The sequence below is a fragment of the Ylistrum balloti genome, unplaced genomic scaffold (assembly GCF_031769215.1).
Source record: "Ylistrum balloti isolate Yb309-2 unplaced genomic scaffold, AGI_CSIRO_Ybal_v1 Utg371104, whole genome shotgun sequence".
Lineage (NCBI taxonomy): Eukaryota > Metazoa > Mollusca > Bivalvia > Pectinida > Pectinidae > Ylistrum > Ylistrum balloti.
In genome coordinates this window covers 515933-533870 of record NW_026782608.1, presented here as the reverse complement: position 1 = coordinate 533870, position 17938 = coordinate 515933, and the positions used below count along the sequence as shown (strand labels likewise).

General features: G+C 36.7%; 1 protein-coding gene across 1 annotated transcript; it reads right to left on the bottom strand.

Moving 5' to 3' along the window:
- Window positions 1–7323: 7323 nt before the first annotated feature.
- On the bottom strand, window positions 7324–8370 carry LOC132560723 (uncharacterized). Its single transcript, XM_060225401.1, has one exon. It carries the CDS (start codon window positions 8368–8370, stop codon window positions 7324–7326), a length of 1047 nt encoding a protein of 348 aa, XP_060081384.1.
- Between the last annotated feature and the right edge of the window lie 9568 nt (window positions 8371–17938).

Genomic DNA, 17938 nt, shown 5'->3' with positions numbered 1-17938 from the left:
ACAGTATGTGGTCAGTGTTACATTGGTTATGTCCCCTTGTTAGTTATGCCTCACTAACGCCTTGTTCCAGTCTGTGTATCGAAATTCTAACCTACAGTGTTAGGGGAAATAGCAAAAGAGTATATCTCATACAAAAGAAAGAAGTTCTGTATGAGAGTGTATGCACGTAATTAAGGCCAGAACCTTGGTTAGCCCATTTCCTACTGCTTAGATACACCAGGAAACATGGAACCCATGATCAGTTTTATAAGGTTGGAAATGGTTTACCATTAAATACTTGAATACTAAAACAATATAAGCTAGTTTTCTCCTTGTGTGTAGTTTGACGCACTGTGTATCATTAGGGACGTGTGTTGTGTTTAATAATACATGTAACTTATATTTCCACATTACTCTGTGTTAATTAGGATTGTATTCACTGGAACGTAGACATGACGTCATGTTGGCGTCACGTAAACCTATGTTACGTCAGCGCTTGTCACGTCGCCTCAGATAACACTCAATATAAATTCACGTTAATATCTTAGAATAGTATCTGAAATGTTGATATAACATTTAGACGGTGATCCGATTGTATTCATTGTCAATATGAATGCCATGTGGTTAATCATGAGGTCCTTACCATCGAGTGCATTCAAATTCATGACGGCCTTTCATTGTCAATATTTACGTAATATTTTGACGCTATAATGACGTCTTGTATCGCCGTCTTTGATATCAAAACATCAGTTGTAAAGGTATGCCAGGACATTATGAACAATGTATACCTAATATGACCTTCAACCCAACCCGGCGAGGGGAGATAATCAAGTAAGCAAACAGTAGTAATTTCCACCAAAGTACATGGTCTGTGTCTTAAAAAATAAGCTGTATTTTGACTCGGGACAGAAAGACAAATTTGACTCGCCACTTCTGTCTTTCTTCATCCTCGCCAAAATACAGCTTATATTTTAAAACACAGACCGTGTATTCTCTATATATCACGTTGGTGTAGTCATGGTTTTCCTTGCCCCATCCTAATAATAGACATTACGTACGATTTTTGTGACGTTACATGAAACTTTACCATTGAATTAGGTTACATAGGTCATTAAGTACAATTCTGAATACATCTTAACTGTTGATAATATGATGTTAGATTTATATATAAGTGTCTTGGACACGTTTTTCTATTTATTATAACTGCTGATCATTTGAAATAGCCGGTTTAAGTAGAACAACTTTGTCATACATGGGAAGGGAGATAACTCCTTACTGTCTTATATTATACTCTCCTTAAAACGAACACCAGAGATACTTTTAAAAGTTTTCACATTTTCATTTGAAATAGCCGGTTTGAGTAGTACAACTTTTTTACGATATAATTACTGCGTAGTTGTTTTTTCTTCTCTTTCATCGAATCAATTTTTTGGATCTTTGTCATGCATGGGGAGGGAGATAACTCCTTACCGTCTTATGTTATACTCTCCTTAAAACGAACACCAAGTTTTCACATTTTCTACCTATCAACATCATAAAAAATATATATATAATCGTAAATGATCTTTACATCATTACTTTTTCCCACTGAAATTATGTCTAAGCATTTCTTTCTCTGATTTGATAGTCCAGCCTTATCAAGACATAGTGACGTCAAAGCTGTACCGCCTGTTGTTATGGAAATAGAAACCTGCTAGATTATAGAACTAGGACACGCTAATTCACAAGAATATCTATACATATTAAATATTATTAACATGCTCTGTATTACACTGAGGAAGTTAAATTCCAACCTCGACACGACTGAACCCGACTGACTTTTTAATGGAAATTGCTTCAGTTGAAGAGTTCCATGTTACCTATACCACTAAGTTAAAAGAACAGTTTATCTGATGACATTGGACACAGCGAACAGTATTGTACATATGTGTATATACATGTACATATGATTCACAGATAGAAAACAGTTTCTCTGTCGTTAGTGAATATAAAGATTATAACAAGGAATTTGACTCTGCAGATTTAAGACCTAGGTTTTATGTTACTGTTAGTTTAACGAAGTAATTCAAATGTAACACCGCCTTTAGCTATATATCTCAGTTTTATCTGTTTGTAATCTCCATCGTCTCTATCTTTTTTCACTATGCGTCATAAACTGACTTGCTGCACTCAAAGAATTTTGGCGATTGTGTTTTTTTTATTTATTTATTTTTTTGTGGAAATGAACAGGAATGATTTTTGAAATCTGATTTCATAAGAGAATTGTAAATGAATATCAAAGTTTTGTAAATTTTCGTCGTACGAAACGAAATGGTGTCATAAAATATACACGAACTTTCAATAACTCTAATTGTTGCTAACTATCAACGTCAGGACGCTAATTGATCAGGTTTAAATACATTAAGGCTTCTAAATGCAACAGAGGATCTTCCAATATTATTATATACATTTTATTACTTATGAAATGTTTTATATATAAGAAACAACATTTCTCTTGGTTCAGCTTTAATTCATTAACATTAACATTAGGAACGACTTCTCCTGTAGCCTGATGTAGTGTGATTAGCAGCTCCTCGTATACTAAAATATAGCATTGCCACAGATACAGTATGCTGTTGTAATGTTCCTCAACAACTTTGCGTCGTCAAGAATGGTCTCCAATAACTTCCGACCAGAAAAAGGTTCTCCAACAGCTTCCGGTTGGAAAAAAAATGACCACAAACAGCTGGTGATCATGTGAAAGGAAAACGGTCTCCAACACGTTCTCGTCTTAGGAGGAGAAAATGACCCTACAGCTTCCGGTCACAAAAACTTTGTACATCAGTTCATGTCTTGTCCGATAGGAAATGGCATTAGGACTTTACTACATCTGTGGTCTTGTCTCCAACATCTCACTCTAGTAAACAAAACCATGAAAAGGATAATTGATTAACGTACACTCAAACATATATCAAATGCATTGTTTATGTAACCATGGTATTGGGAAAGTATATAAGAAATTGTTGAGGGTCGGATAGTGTAGTCATCACTGAGGGGTTCAGGGGAGGTAACTCGTAGTTTTTTGGATTAAGCCATATATTTTATAAGAGAAGTAAGAACGGAACATATTCTATCCAAAGAAAGCATTCCATTTTCAAAAATGAATGGCGCTTACCGATGACAAAGTCAGAAGCAGAACGTTCTCACAATTTCATCCACGGTGGCAACGAGCGACAAGCAAAGAGCATACGAGAGTGTTAAATTTTCCGTGCCATGTGTTTGACATGTGTAATAAAACTATAAATAATACAAGAACTCGCTTCCCTCTTAAATTCTTAAACAATAGAAAGTGAATGGCTTTTATGTCTAAGAACGGTTTAACGGTTCTGTGAATTATGAAAGGTGTGTTTGATATAATCTTTAAAGAACACTGATACAAAAGACAGCAGAAATCCATTTCTTTTCGCCGATTCGCTAATTTATATAGACAAGGGATGTAAAGAAAGGATCTGAAAGTTTCTGTCTGTCGTCTATCATCCCTCATTAGTTGTATTCTCACACCGTCATACAACCGGATAACATCTCTCACACGCCCCGTCCCACAGGGGAGAACTTAATCATTTTATGACCCTAATTAAACAATCATTTCAGGATTCCGGAATCAGGAAACCTGACATCTCAGGGGACCGGAGGTTAGATGGGTGGATTCACTTCAGTGATTGAAATAGTCACAAAGTAGTGTGAGGAGAGCCATTAGCGTGAAATCGCTAATTAATCGCCACTTGTGTACGCGTGAATGATATCGCCGGAACCTTAAGGGGGAGGGGCGAGGGGGGGGAGGGGGAGAAATCTGTTATCGACAAACAAGACGTCCTGTTGATTAGACCTTAATTTGACAATAAGTTGAAGCTTTACATTAAATTAAGCTATTAAATCTAGCTACTTAAGAGCTTGTGGAATTAAGAACACATTACTGTGAAAACCACAATATATAAGTATAGATCTCTGCGTTAACAATTCCACAGAATCATTCGAGGAAAATCAAATAAAAATTTACCCACAATTTCTCAAATACCATCGTTAGTTACATTGTATAACGCAACAGTGAGACATTACGAAAATCAAAATCGATATTATATTACTTAATATCATAACTTAATTACAGGTGTACAACGACATGCCATTTTATATGTTTAATAAAATCTATCGATGAGAAGTGAAAAACGGATATTTCAAATACCTTCATGTCAGGTTTTAGAATCCGGCATTTTAATTGTACAATTAATATAATGACATGGGCGGTATACACCATGTTAACACGTGCCCACGCGGCATTATTATGTAATGACACAATGTTGATGTCTGTTGTCATTTCCTACCTGTGACTCTAGGTAAATAATTAATCTATTTTGATGAATCAATAATGGAGAATTCTAGTACCAATTGATTTTTGTTATAATTTCATTTTTTATGATAAATGATCTGGTTTTGTATTTTTTTAAAGGTCCGTCAAGTACACACTGTGTAATTACTAAATAACTATACAAATATTTCTGTTATTTCGCAATGACAGACCTCTTGTCAACGTAAGGTTTTAGTGATAAATAACCAGACACGCCAACAAACGATACATGTACATTTTATAAATTATTTTTACTTCGATGAATACATATTTCATTGTCGCAATACATAAGGTATGGATCATCGAGCTTACAAACATTTAAGACAGATTGAGATCGAAAAATAGAAAGGGAATATAAAAGTTTTACTTAATGTAAAATCTAAATACTACTGTGTTGTAATCTAAACTCTGGATGAATTATAAACAACTCTACACACGACTGGATAAAGAGTAATCTACATTCAACTTGACTGGATAAATTATAAACAACTCTACACACGACTGGATAAAGAGTAATCTACATTCAACTTGACTGGATAAATTATAAACAACTCTACACACGACTGGATAAAGAGTAATCTACACTCAACTTGACTGGATAAATTATATACAACGCTACACACGACTGGATAGAAAACAAACAACACTGAACTGGATAAAGAGAAAAAAAAACATAACACAAAACCTGACGGGATAAATAACAAAACACTTTCCAGAATTGACTCGGTAAAAAGATGGCAGCCCTATTGGATAAGGCTGGAATAAAACATATTCCCGTATTTTCATTGTTTTTTTTAACTTTCTTCTTGTTTGATCTGTAACACATACGCTCCTAACTTGACTATTATTAGTGGTCGGGTGGCGCAGTGGTGACGTACTCACATTTCATAGGCGTTTAAAGATTGTTTCGCAAAGGTTGTAAAAATAGAGAAAGTTTTAATTTGATTAATTTGAAGATAACCTCATAATTCTGTCTATAGTATTTTGTATAGATATACCATTAAATGGAAGGAAAATGAGACGAACACCTTTCACATTTCGTCAGTTAATCCCGCTAGTTTGTCATATGATAAAGGAATTTTATTTGCTGTTATCATGACTAAGAGAAGAGGATGACACGTGAACTTGTCGGCGTAGGAGGAATAGGGCGGATTTTGTCATAAATAGTGATATCTGGGGATAATCATCGGTGTTCTACTCTAGCATGTAACATCATCCAAATACAGATTTGAAAAGAGTTTGTAAACATAGTAAAATGAAAATGTGTTTTATTACTGAAGTAGTATAAGTAATTTCTATTTATCTGGAGAGATTCTACTGATTTAAAAATAATGTCCTTCCATGATATGTGTAGTTAGGTATGTATATACTTATGTGATCTACTCCACTGAAATGTTGCCAAGTTAGATGGACAGGTGTAAAATTTGTTGGGTACCATAAATCAGAACTAAACACCAAGCGGAATATTTCCCGCGGGAAAGCAGACCTGACATCCGAAACTGATGGTAATGTACACCTCGTAGTATACACTTGTAGTCTAATTAAAACATTCGTGTATCATATAAAGTTTTATTAATTAATAATTAAATTAACGACTTGTCATATATTCTAAATTTTGTCCCGATAATACCATATAAATAAAATAATCGTGTCGATACTTAATCTATTTAATTCTAATACCGTCTGTGACATATCTTTATGATTATTTGGGTCAGTGAATTCGATCATCAACTTGTGAATGATAATAATGATTAGAATGCTATCAAATAAGAAACAATATCTGATGTATACGTTAATATGCATGGATTTGTTAACAGTACACCTCTTTGATACAAGCTTAAGTTTAATTACATAGTTGGTGTCAGAGTTACATTACAATGTGATGTATCTTTACTATGTACTATGCGTGTACTCTAGATATATTCTACTTAACAGATGATTTAATACTCTCATAATAAGATAAGACTTTATGGAGACTATTGCGAACAAATATGCTATATAACCTGATACTTTGTATGTACGTGTATGTAAGGTACAAATGTATTGTCTATTATGTAATCGTGGTGATATGTTCGGAATGTTTGTATTACACGTTTCATTTCTTTTGTACTCTTCCTTTTGGAGGTAATGAGGAGAATACTGATAAACAGTTTTGGATAAGATTATAAACATTGACGTGAAAACAGTGTACGTGATCGAGCAGCGCAATGGTAAAGCACTCGTCTATCACTTAACCGTCCTGGGTTCGATTCCCGCAAAAGAAGTGCGTTTTCCACCGAGTGCTGATGTATCCTACCTAAGTAAGACCGCGAGCTTCCTACCAGGCCATTCAGTGTGATTAATAAAAACAGATTGCTTGTTACGCAATTGTTACAAATGTTTGTGTGTATGTTTTTTTTAATTCTTTTTTAGTTCGTTTCCCCCATTAATTCCACTAACAGGTCTATGCTGTTCTGCCATTACAATTTCTGTTAGCCTAAACAGACGCATTATTTTTGTTTCAATAATTTAAGTGTTAAAAAGTAAATGATTAATGCTAACCTGTATTTTCAATTTTTTTTCTAATCAAATGTTTAAGGAAAATTAAAAGTTATATCGATTTGCGGGAATTGTTGGCCCTTGGGGATGGGTTGGGTCATTATACATATATATGTATGATGTAATGAACCTGTCAATTAATGATAGTTGGAACACTTTCATCCACAACGTAACACAAAACGAATGTGAAACAATTGTATGTTTGGGCGGATACTCGGAACAGATGAAGAATGCGGAAGTGTAAGTAAAGAAAAACTTAATGAAATACGTCTACCTGTTCACGGATAAAAATAATAGATATTTAAACTAGTATAAAATGTAACATCTTTTGGAAAAATGAAGGTAGAATTGACAGGTTATTAAAATTCATACTAAGATATTGACGTGTCTATCTCAATAAACACTAAGACAATTATGTTACCTGTTCAATGTCCAGCGTATCCAATCTGGTGTTGGTCTGGTGTGTTATCGTCCGAGGGTAGAGGGTACACACCGTCCATAGCGAAACAGCAGTCGCTGGAAAACCGCTCCCTACCACCATCGTCTTCCGGTTCCAACACCTCCTCACTTCCGGCACTGAGGAAACTCGAGTTAAGTTCATTAGCATTACGTCTGTCCCCTAATGGCGATGAATATACGGATGAGCGGACAAGTCTCTTAGCAACACTTGACAGTCGATGAGACCTGGAATCCAGTTTATTAACCGTGTGTTTGTCGTATATAGGTGTGAACTTAGGTGTGATGGGTACCGGTGTTACCCCTGGGGTCTGGCAGATAGGCGTTTCGTAGCACGAGGGCAGAGACATTATCCGGGAAGCCGGACTCTGTGGACCATTTGTAATCCAATATGGCGAACCAGGAAAGTAGGCCGGGTACATGACCGGATTGGTGTACAGAGTTTCCATGGAGCTATTTGTTCCGGGAGTCGGACAGTGTTGCGGGGTACACGTTCCGAGGGCAGCTAGGTAGGCTGCATTTGGCCCAGGGACCCCAGGGGTACCAATAGGAAAGTGTTCACGTTTTACAGGTGTTGGGGCTGACTTTAACATGGATTCCAAAGCTCGGATGTATCCAATTGCCACACGCAGTGTACGAATCTTTGACAGTTTCTTATTGTACAATTTGAATTCGTCCGGTAGACAGTCTTTGAGTTGTTGAAGTGCCGAGCTCATTTTCTGCATACGATGTCGTTCCTGGATATTGGCCGTCCGCCTCTTGGTTTCTTCACTCACCATACACCTTTGATGAGAAGTTCGGAGCTGACGTGCTTTCTTCCTCATGTATCGGGTAGCCGTGTTCTCTGTCTTTTCCTGTGAGTCCGAGTTTGGTTCCTCTTTGACACCTATACACTCTATCGTTAAGTCAATAGGCTCGTCATCGTTACTTTCATCTGATAAATCGTTTTTCTCTAACGGAATTTTTACATTCTCAATGTCCCTTTTTACTTCCTGACTCACACGCTCCATCTCCATTTTGGTAAACTCTTCAAAAGTTTCAGATTTTGACCAATGCTACTGAGAGATGCTTCACTGTCTGTCTAGGATGGTCAAGTGGCAGCGATTGGCCGAAATCTGGGGATTTAGTGACCTTCGGATAGCCCCTGTCTATTGTTTTGTGTGAGGTAATTCTACAGCCATAAATTTTAAGTAGCAACTTCTCGTCAGCGATCTCGCGGTTGGGGGGGTCTGTGCCGTGCGCGCTCTGACCATTGCCCTACGGCTCAAATATGAGTTTAATTAGCGATCCTCAACGGTCGCATCCCAATGTTAAAATGAAGTAAGTTATAGGCCAGATAACATTTCCTTTCTACGTAGTTATTTGTCAATTAAAGTGAATATAATACATTTCACATCGATTTACACTCATTAAGGCCTCAGACAAGGTCGACCTTCGTCGTTATTTGTCTTTGATTTTTATGGTAAGAGTTTAACTTAACATTAATTATACGCTGATCGTGTCCATTTGCACGGTTTGTTTCGTTAGAATGGAAATCTTATATTCGGAGTAACGACTTGTAAAGTACATGATATTATAATTGTTAAAATTAGATACATTTCAATTTTTACGAAACTAAAATAATTGCATTATCCGGATTGACTGAACTTTGATAAGGTGCTATGACACGAGCGTGAAGTAAGTGCCAGGCAGTCCTACTTACATTTAGATACATATGTATATAATACTACTGCATAAACGGTTTTTTTTTGGAGGTCAACAATGTCGAGGTCATTCATTTAAAACGGAAGAATTCGATTTCAATAAATTAAAATTTCGCGATCTGGTCTGGAGAGGATATTCTACATTTTTTTTCATTTTCGCGATGATTGCTCCCGAAGTCAAATCACAAACTGTTTAACGCATCAATGTTGATATAAAACTCGATATTTCACAACTCGTCACAAGAAATTAAGATCGATCACGTGTGACGTTTCCACGTGAATGCTGACCCGTTGTAAACATCTCAAAACATGTACCACATCATTGTGTGATAAAAGATTAAAAGTTATGTCTTTCTTCTTTTGTTTTTCTATATTTCTCTTTCCGTTTTTCTTTGAAGTCTCCTTATTACTTTACAAATTACAAACATTAGACTATCAGCCCATAACGTAACCGTAGAAAAATGCCGATACCAAAATGTACGGAGAAAATTCAGCGTTTGTACCGTTGGTATTTAGATAATGTTGAAGATGAGGTTCGATGCGAAATAAAAGATAAAAAAAACGCTATTTTTAAAAACCGAGTTTGTTTAAAACGATAGGTTTATTTAATGTTAAGAACCTCAAACGAAATAGAAAAAATATCAACTACATAAAATCAGCTAATGTTACGAGAAACCAATTAATCTGATTGGTTACTTTCTCCGGGTATATTTTGTATTAAGTATTGTATAAAGTAATCAATAGTATTGATTATGTACATGTATGAATGTATTGTAACTACTATTAAACTGATGTTTTTTGTTCTAAACCGACGAGTCGATAGAATCAGGATCATTAAAGAAAGTTGACTGTATCATAGAGTTGATAACTTGTGTCCAATACATAGATATTGGAAGTACATAGGAATTATTAAACATGTCTAAACCGAGGTCTCAGCATAATGGTATTTTGATTTGATTTAAACTTATTGTATTACACATAAGTAGAAATAGGATTGGGCACAAGTTTTACAACTTATATAAAGCCCTATATATTAATATATTAATACACACACATTATATTTATAAGGTGGCAGTATGATATAATAACAAACAATAATAAACAAGTTTAGAGAGAGAGAGAGAGAGAGAGAGAGAGAGAGAGAGAGAGAGAGAGAGAGAGAGAGAGAGAGAGAGAGAGAGAGAGAGAGAGAGAGAGAGGGAGGGAGGAAGAGAGACAGACAGATAGACAGAGAGAGAGAGAGAGACAGACAGAGCGAGAGACGGAGACAGAGAGAAGGACCCAGAGAGACAGAGACAGACAGAGACAGACACTGAGAGAGACAGAGACAGATAGAGACAGAGACAGAGAGAGACAGAGACAGAGAGACAGAGAGACAGCGACAGAGACAGAGAAAGATAGAGAGACATATGCAGAGAGAAGGAGAGAGAGAGAGAGAGAGAGAGAGAGAGAGAGAGAGAGAGACAGACAGACAGACAGACAGAGAAAGAGAGAGAGGCAAAGAAAACAACCAGTCGTTCTGCTCTTAATAAACATATAACTAAATAAGAACACCAAATATGGACAAGACAGGACGTACACAGGGCGTGCACACAGCACCAACGTGGCACAGACACATCACGTGAATAAGCTAAAAATACAAACAGGTGTTTTCCCGTTTCATTACAGATAACAATAAACAACTCAAATGAATATATATGTACCTGTTACATTACTCCCCCTGTCAGGAAAATGTCGTCCCGGCATTTTATATCCAAAAATCCTGGAATTGAATTAAAACATTTCATTTTTAACCAATCTGAAACATAAAATTCCATTAATAGTCCTGAAATTCTACAAAACCATAAAAAATAATAATATTCAATTCTCAGTTTAAAAAAAAAAAAAAAAAAGCAATACATGAACAATCAAGCAGGAAATCAAATTCCATAACCACCCAGCTCCTGAAATCAAATTAAACCAGTTATTAATAAAATGCCTGAAATAGACACTTTTAGCACCTGAAATAAAAGATAGAATCTATTTACAGTAATATCCAATCATCCTCCACAATTTGTCCCATCATAAAAAATTGTCAAAACGTTGAGGGACCCGTCTGGTCCTGGTGGATCTCCGTATTGGTGCAGTTTCCACCATAGTGGTATCAGGCGAATAAGAGGAGGTAACCACCTCAACACCAGTATCTAGACCACAACTTATGGATACCACCTGAACTCTGTTGGTTACTATCATGACCAGACTCCTCTAACACTATCTCCCTACCATCAGATGAAGCTGATCAACCTTAACTGACTGAATTTGACTCTCCTAGCACAGAAATATCTCCAACATCTGAGGTATTCCTAGGAACTCTCTAGCTCTGGGATTTAACCGAGTACTTCGAGTAACAAGCCTTGACAAATATATAGTGTCTGAATCACTATCCCCTTCAAAACTGTCATCAACCTGACCTTGGGGGGTTCAGACCTCTGACTTTTGGCCGGCCGACCTTGACCTTGACCAGACCTTGACATCTGAATCACAAGTCTCAGGTGTCACCTCTGTATAAGGTAAAAGCATATTTCTATGCAGAGTCCTCACTCTGCCATGATCTTGTTCTAATCTCACTCTATACACTGGAACATTAGCATGGGGTTTAGATAGAACCTTGCATGGATATCTTTTCCATTTATCCGCTAATTTGTTCTTTCTCTTTAAACCAATATTTCTGACCAAAACACGATCTCCTGACTGAAGAACAGAATCTCTGACCTTCACATCATAGTGTTGCTTATACCTCCGAGCAGCTTTACGTGCATGTTTAGCCGCTGTCTTATAAGCGAACTGTAACCTTGACTTAAGTTTGCTGATATACTTAGTCCTTGGCTAAAACTGTTCAAATTTACTTTCTGAAAGGCCAAAATAAGCATCAGCTGCCAATCTTGGGTACCTACCAAACATTAAATAGAAAGGCGAAAACCCTGTACTATCATGCGACGCTGCGTTGTACGCATGCACCAAACTTGGTATATAGCTTTTCCAATCACGCTTCTGTTCCTCCGCGAGAGTACCTAGCATTTTGAGTAAAGTTTGATTAAACCTTTCAGTCATTCCATTACCCTTAGGGTGAAATGGAGTAGTACGAGTTTTCATGATTCCCGTAGAATCACAAGATTAAACTTTGCCTCAACATCACCATCCATACCTGGCCAATAAAATCTAGCTTTGACTAGTGGAAGAGTCCTGTCCCCTGATGACCCTGCTGGTCATGATAACCTTCAAGGATCATAGCCTGCATATGTTTTGTTAAAACAATCTGCCTTACTCTGACATCATTTACAGTACAGACACAAAACACTATCCTGCATCTCCAATCTTTTTCTCTCACGTAACAACTTCATGACGAGAACAGCTTCTCGCTCTAACAACTTCCCTGTTAGCTCAGTACATTAACTTAACAACAACATCACTCGACAAATAACAGAATCTGCTGCCTTCTGTTTAACCCAATCTACCTGTTGGAAACTAGTTTCGTCAACCACATCAATGCAAAAATTTGCACACAACTAGTCTTTCAACCAAAGGGAGACAACCCTTGCTCACACAAGCCGCCTGACATACTGCCTTAACTACATCGGGGAAAATACATTCTGAATCAGAAGGTTTCCTGTACAGGCCATCTGCATCTCTATTCACCTTACCCGAACGATAAAGAATTTTAAATATATAATTCGCCAACTCTGCCACCCATCTGTGACCTGTAGCATCAAGCTTAGCAGTAGATGTAACATACGTCAAAGGATTGTTATCAGTGTAAACCTCAAACTTCTTACCATACAGGTAATCCTTAAATTTTTCTGTAACTGCCCACTTCAGACACAAAAATTCCAACTTGTTCGCTGGGTATAATTCCTCACTAGGCCTTAAGTCCTGCTGGCATAAGCAATTACCCGATCGTGACCTTCTTGATTCTGATATAGAACTGCCCCTAGAACTGTCTCTCTCGATCTATTATATCCCATTCTCACCAATGACATGACCTAAGTACTACACAGTAGTTTTGAAAAACTTCGTAGGATTCAACGACAAACCATGGGTGTGAAGCTTACTGAAAACACCCTCTAACCGCTGTAGATGTTCTTCAAATGTTCTAGAGAAAACCAATATGTCATATAGAAATAGCAAACATTCTACCAAGTTCACATTTCCAATACAGCGTTTCATAATCCGCTGAAAAGTGGATGGGGCATTACACAACCCGAAAGGCATACGCCGGAACTGATAGAAATCTACAGAAAAAGCTGTTTTTCTCTTTCTCCTCGACCTCTACCTGGTAATATCCTGCTCGCAGGTCTATCTTAGAGAAAAATTTTGACCCTACCAAACTATCCAACACTTGATCAGTCCTGGGCAAACAATATTGATCCTTGATGGTCTTAGAATTGAGTGTCCGAAAATCTATGCAAAACCTCAACTGTCCATTCTTCCTGACTAACACCACATTAGATGCATATAGAGACCTAGAATCCTTAATACCATTGGATGCCTTGAGATCCTTCATATGATCCCCCACTTACTCATACATTGCAGGAGGAAGTCTAAAAAAGGTTTCTCATCTGTCAATTTATCTGATGCTTCTCCAAGTCTGAACAATGTCGAACTGACTAGTAGAGAACACAGTCTTCCAACCATTTAGCATACTCCTAGCCTCATCTAATTCTACAGACGATAGACTTTCTGTGTTTAACTTTATACCTAGACCTTCAAAATCCAACTCCCCATCTTCCAAATCATGTTTACTAGACAGACTCTCAGACTCAGTACCTGGGTCCCAATGCTCTACAACTCTGGCCTCATGCACAGAACAAAGCACTGAATTAAGCTTAATTTGCACCAGATAAGCAGATATATTGCAGACTCTCACTGGTATCCTCTCTGTGCTCCCAGACTCCAACTTAATTAACCTGGGACATTCCATCAACCCACTAGGTGACTCAGAACTTGACTCAACAACCAGTGTCAGTCCTATCCCCATGTCTAATCAACCCGTGGACCACTTTACTCTCCCCTGGACCTTTACTGAAAGGGGCATGGTTTGTAGTCTTAACATTTACCAATCCTGACAAACGTCTTACGGACTTCCCTCAGACTCTACAGTCATCTCCATCTGTCACATCACCTTCATCAAAAAGGTTTAAAACATTAGTACCAATGACCAACTAAAACCTTTGCATAAGACTTCAGCTACAAAATAGCCTAGATAAGGCATAGTGCTTCCGTCTGCACAGTACACATCTAATCCAAAATCCAACATTGCTAACAACTCACCACCTGGCAACTCTTCAAAGAACCTCTTACTACCATGGAACCTGCATCCACTAGACATGTAGTAGACACCCCACAAATTTCCACTGAGGCTTATTGCCAATACCTGCTAGTGCTAACCCTACTCCTATCTAGCTTTTTAGGGCTTACCTGATTGCCTCCCCTATTCGCCCTTCAATAGAGGAAGCTAATCTTTTGGCTGCTGGGCCTTGTCATCCTTTGGCTTTTCCTTGCTGTCATTTCCACTTTTGCCGTGTCCACTGCCATTCCCTTGTCCTTGTTGGTTGGGGCGATCATCTCTGGAATTATCAAAAAAATATTTATTTTTGTTCCCAGATTGAAACTTGTCCACCTTGCTCTCTAAACCCTTGAGCTTCTCGCAAAGAGTAGATAACTGTGTTGTCATTAGTTCTAAGGTCTGATCAGTTTGCTCAGCTTGCACAGGGTGGTGCTGTCCATTTTTTTTACTGAACTTTTGACGTTATCAGCAATAGCCAGTTCTAACTCCACGGCCCTGACTTCCCTGACTAACAAATCAAAGGATTTATAGACTCATAGTCTGGGTCTTTAACCTCTCATTTATTGAAGTCCAAAATTTTGACCTTAGCATAGTTTCCTTAGCAACAGCGTCAATGTAACCAATATCTATTGGCTCCCTTAGATCTTTCCGTTTTATTTACCTTTCTGTCTGTGGTCTCGCCTATCTATACGAGTTATCGCTCTTAGTACCTAATTATGCAATTCCTGGTTAGATCCTATATCCGATTGTCAAATTCCCTAGCATTACCTTATGTATTTGACTTCCTTTATCGCTCGGTTTTAGTAGGATATCTATACAGCCTGGTATAACATCTTTCTTTATCGCTCGGTTTTAGTTGCATATTTATACAGCCTGGTATCACATCTTTCTTTATCGCTCGGTTTTAGTAGGGTATTTATACAGCCTGTTATCACATCTTTCTTTATCGCTCGGTTTTTGTAGGGTATCTATACAGCCTGGTATCACATCTTTCTTTATCGCTCGGTTTTAGTAGGATATTTATACAGCCTGGTATCACATCTTTCTTTATCGCTCGGTTTTAGTAGAATATTTATACAGCCTGGTATCACATCTTTCTATATCGCTCGGTTTTAGTAGAATATTTATACAGCCTGGTATCACATCCATCTTTCTTTATTCTTTAGTCTTTCTGTATTATGTTTCTTACAATCCAGGAGTACGTAGTTTCTGGTTTCTGTTTCAGTTTTGACAAAGACAGTTTTTATTTTACCCATTTTATAAATATTGTGATTTAATATCGTGTGGCCTGATCCAAGTCTACTGATAATCATCTAACGAATTTTGTGTATAATCTTGGGTTTTTCGATGGTTCTGATATGATTGTTCTAAGACTGTTGTTTGCAGTAATATGTTTCCAATATTTAACCAAGATTCTTCTATTGACTTGTTTAGCATCGAATATACTTCTTCTTTAGAAAGATTAACCTCTCAATCGATATTGTCACAATTTAGAACATTTTAAACCAAATTGTCTGCCTTATCATTACCCGGAATGTCTACATGAGCTGGTATATATTGAAAGGTGACTTGGATGTCCATTAGGTGAAAATTCAGGTCCTAGATTTTGAGTTCTTGTCCAGTATTTTAATATCAATTTTTCTCCCCTAAGATTTACTAGTATTTCACTAGTTTCCGTATGTAGACTTATAGTGGGTGTGGTTTTTTTATTGCGCCTGTTGTCATTCTAAGTGCTTTGTGTTGTATTATATTTAGTGTTTTTAGGTGTTATCTGAGACATACATTTGACATCCATTATGTGTTGCTGACCTGATTAATGCACTATATATCTTTTAAAGGTTTATCTTATTAGTGCCTAGTCTGTTTCACGATACGTAAATGATTGTGTCATGAGCTCGTTTACAATTTATTAAGATGCTATATATATAGGGTGTACAGGCTACTTTTTGGTCAAATATCATTCCTAAATATCTTATTTTAGTCGCCTAAGTAGAGTTCTGGTATTTTGGTTCTTCTTGATAATGACATAGTTACTGTTTTGTCTTTTGAATGTTTTAATTCCCAGTTATCAGCCCACTCCTGTACGGTATCTAATGTTCTCTGTATTATTGTATCCTTGTGTGATGTAACCTGTGCACCAAATGCTGGTGTCATCGGCAAAATATCCTATCTTTCCTACATGGTGCTTTTTTTTTTACTCAGTTCGTATATTTGTTATCTAATATGTATATGTTAAAGTGGAAGATATCACCTACTGTGTAGGAGCCCCTTCTCTAAATTTAACTTATCTAACCCTGCATTTATATATGTTATCTGTTATTTCTATTTCTTTTATGAAAGTAAGAGACCCTCATACCAAACTAAGCCATAAGCATTTTCTAAAATCTAGGAATAATGCCAAAGTATGGTGATATTAACATTCCAGAAGATAGCCTAACAAATGGATCAAGGACGGATCTATGGTTCCGGAAACCGCTTTGACTCATTTCTCTTGGCTGAATGGGATGTTTAGATCTTTTTCATTTGGTCCTGTGATTTTATACTATTTAAACAAACTGTTGTGCAGTTGGTATTGCTGCTGGCTTTTTAGAATTGTTTGGCCACAATGTTTGCTTTTTGTATGCTTTACCTTCCGAGTTTGTATTTAAGACCGACCTGGTACTAGTTTTTTAGTTAAATCCTGACCAATGTTTCTCCTCAAGTTTTTTACATGTTTTATTGTATTTAGTTCTAGCAGTTTTACATTTTTTTTTTCATTTTGTTCTGAAGTTTTTTTTGTTTTGTTTTTTTTTTTGTTTTTGTTTTCTTCTAATTTTGGCTTTTACCGAAGTTTGTAATATACATTGTGCCCGAGTAGATTTCAGATGTGACACATTGATAGCATCAGGCATTTGTACTTTAATTATTTTTCGAAATGTCATGAAAATGCATCGATTTAACATTGCAACATTTTAAAAAGTGCATTCATACCTGTCAACCCTTTTCGGACAAGTGATTTTGAAATTTGACCGCCAACTGCACTTACGGATAAGAGAATTCTGATACCGATATTTTACTCCTCATTTACAATAAACTTATGTGACGTCAGATAAGCAAAATCACTCGATACAGACGCTTGAATAACGTAGATATAAAATACGAGAAAAGAACAATGACACATACAATAAGCTAGATAGCATAATTTATTTTCAATAAAAAACTCTCCGAGATTACCTCAGTCCAGTTATAAAATTCTGCCTATGTTGAGAAAGCTCCATCTAGAGGCTATGGAACGCAAGTGTAGATATTCGACTTTACCAGTGATTAGATCAAGAAAATTATCAAATCACAATATGCGTTCTATCACAATCATTTTAACCAATCAAAACATGCGTTATATCACAATCATTTTAACCAATCAAAACATACGTTATATCACAATCATTTTAACCAATCAAAACATACGTTATATCACAATCATTTTAACCAATCAATCATGCGTTCTATCACAATCATTTTAGAATCAAAGAATGCATTGGATGACCTTTTCATGATCACAGCGCTCGATGTGGACATCAA

Excerpts from the sequence above, each read along its gene's own strand:
- LOC132560723 (XM_060225401.1), bottom strand. The coding sequence starts at position 8,370 with ATGGAGATGGAGCGTGTGAGTCAGGAAGTAAAAAGGGACATTGAGAAT.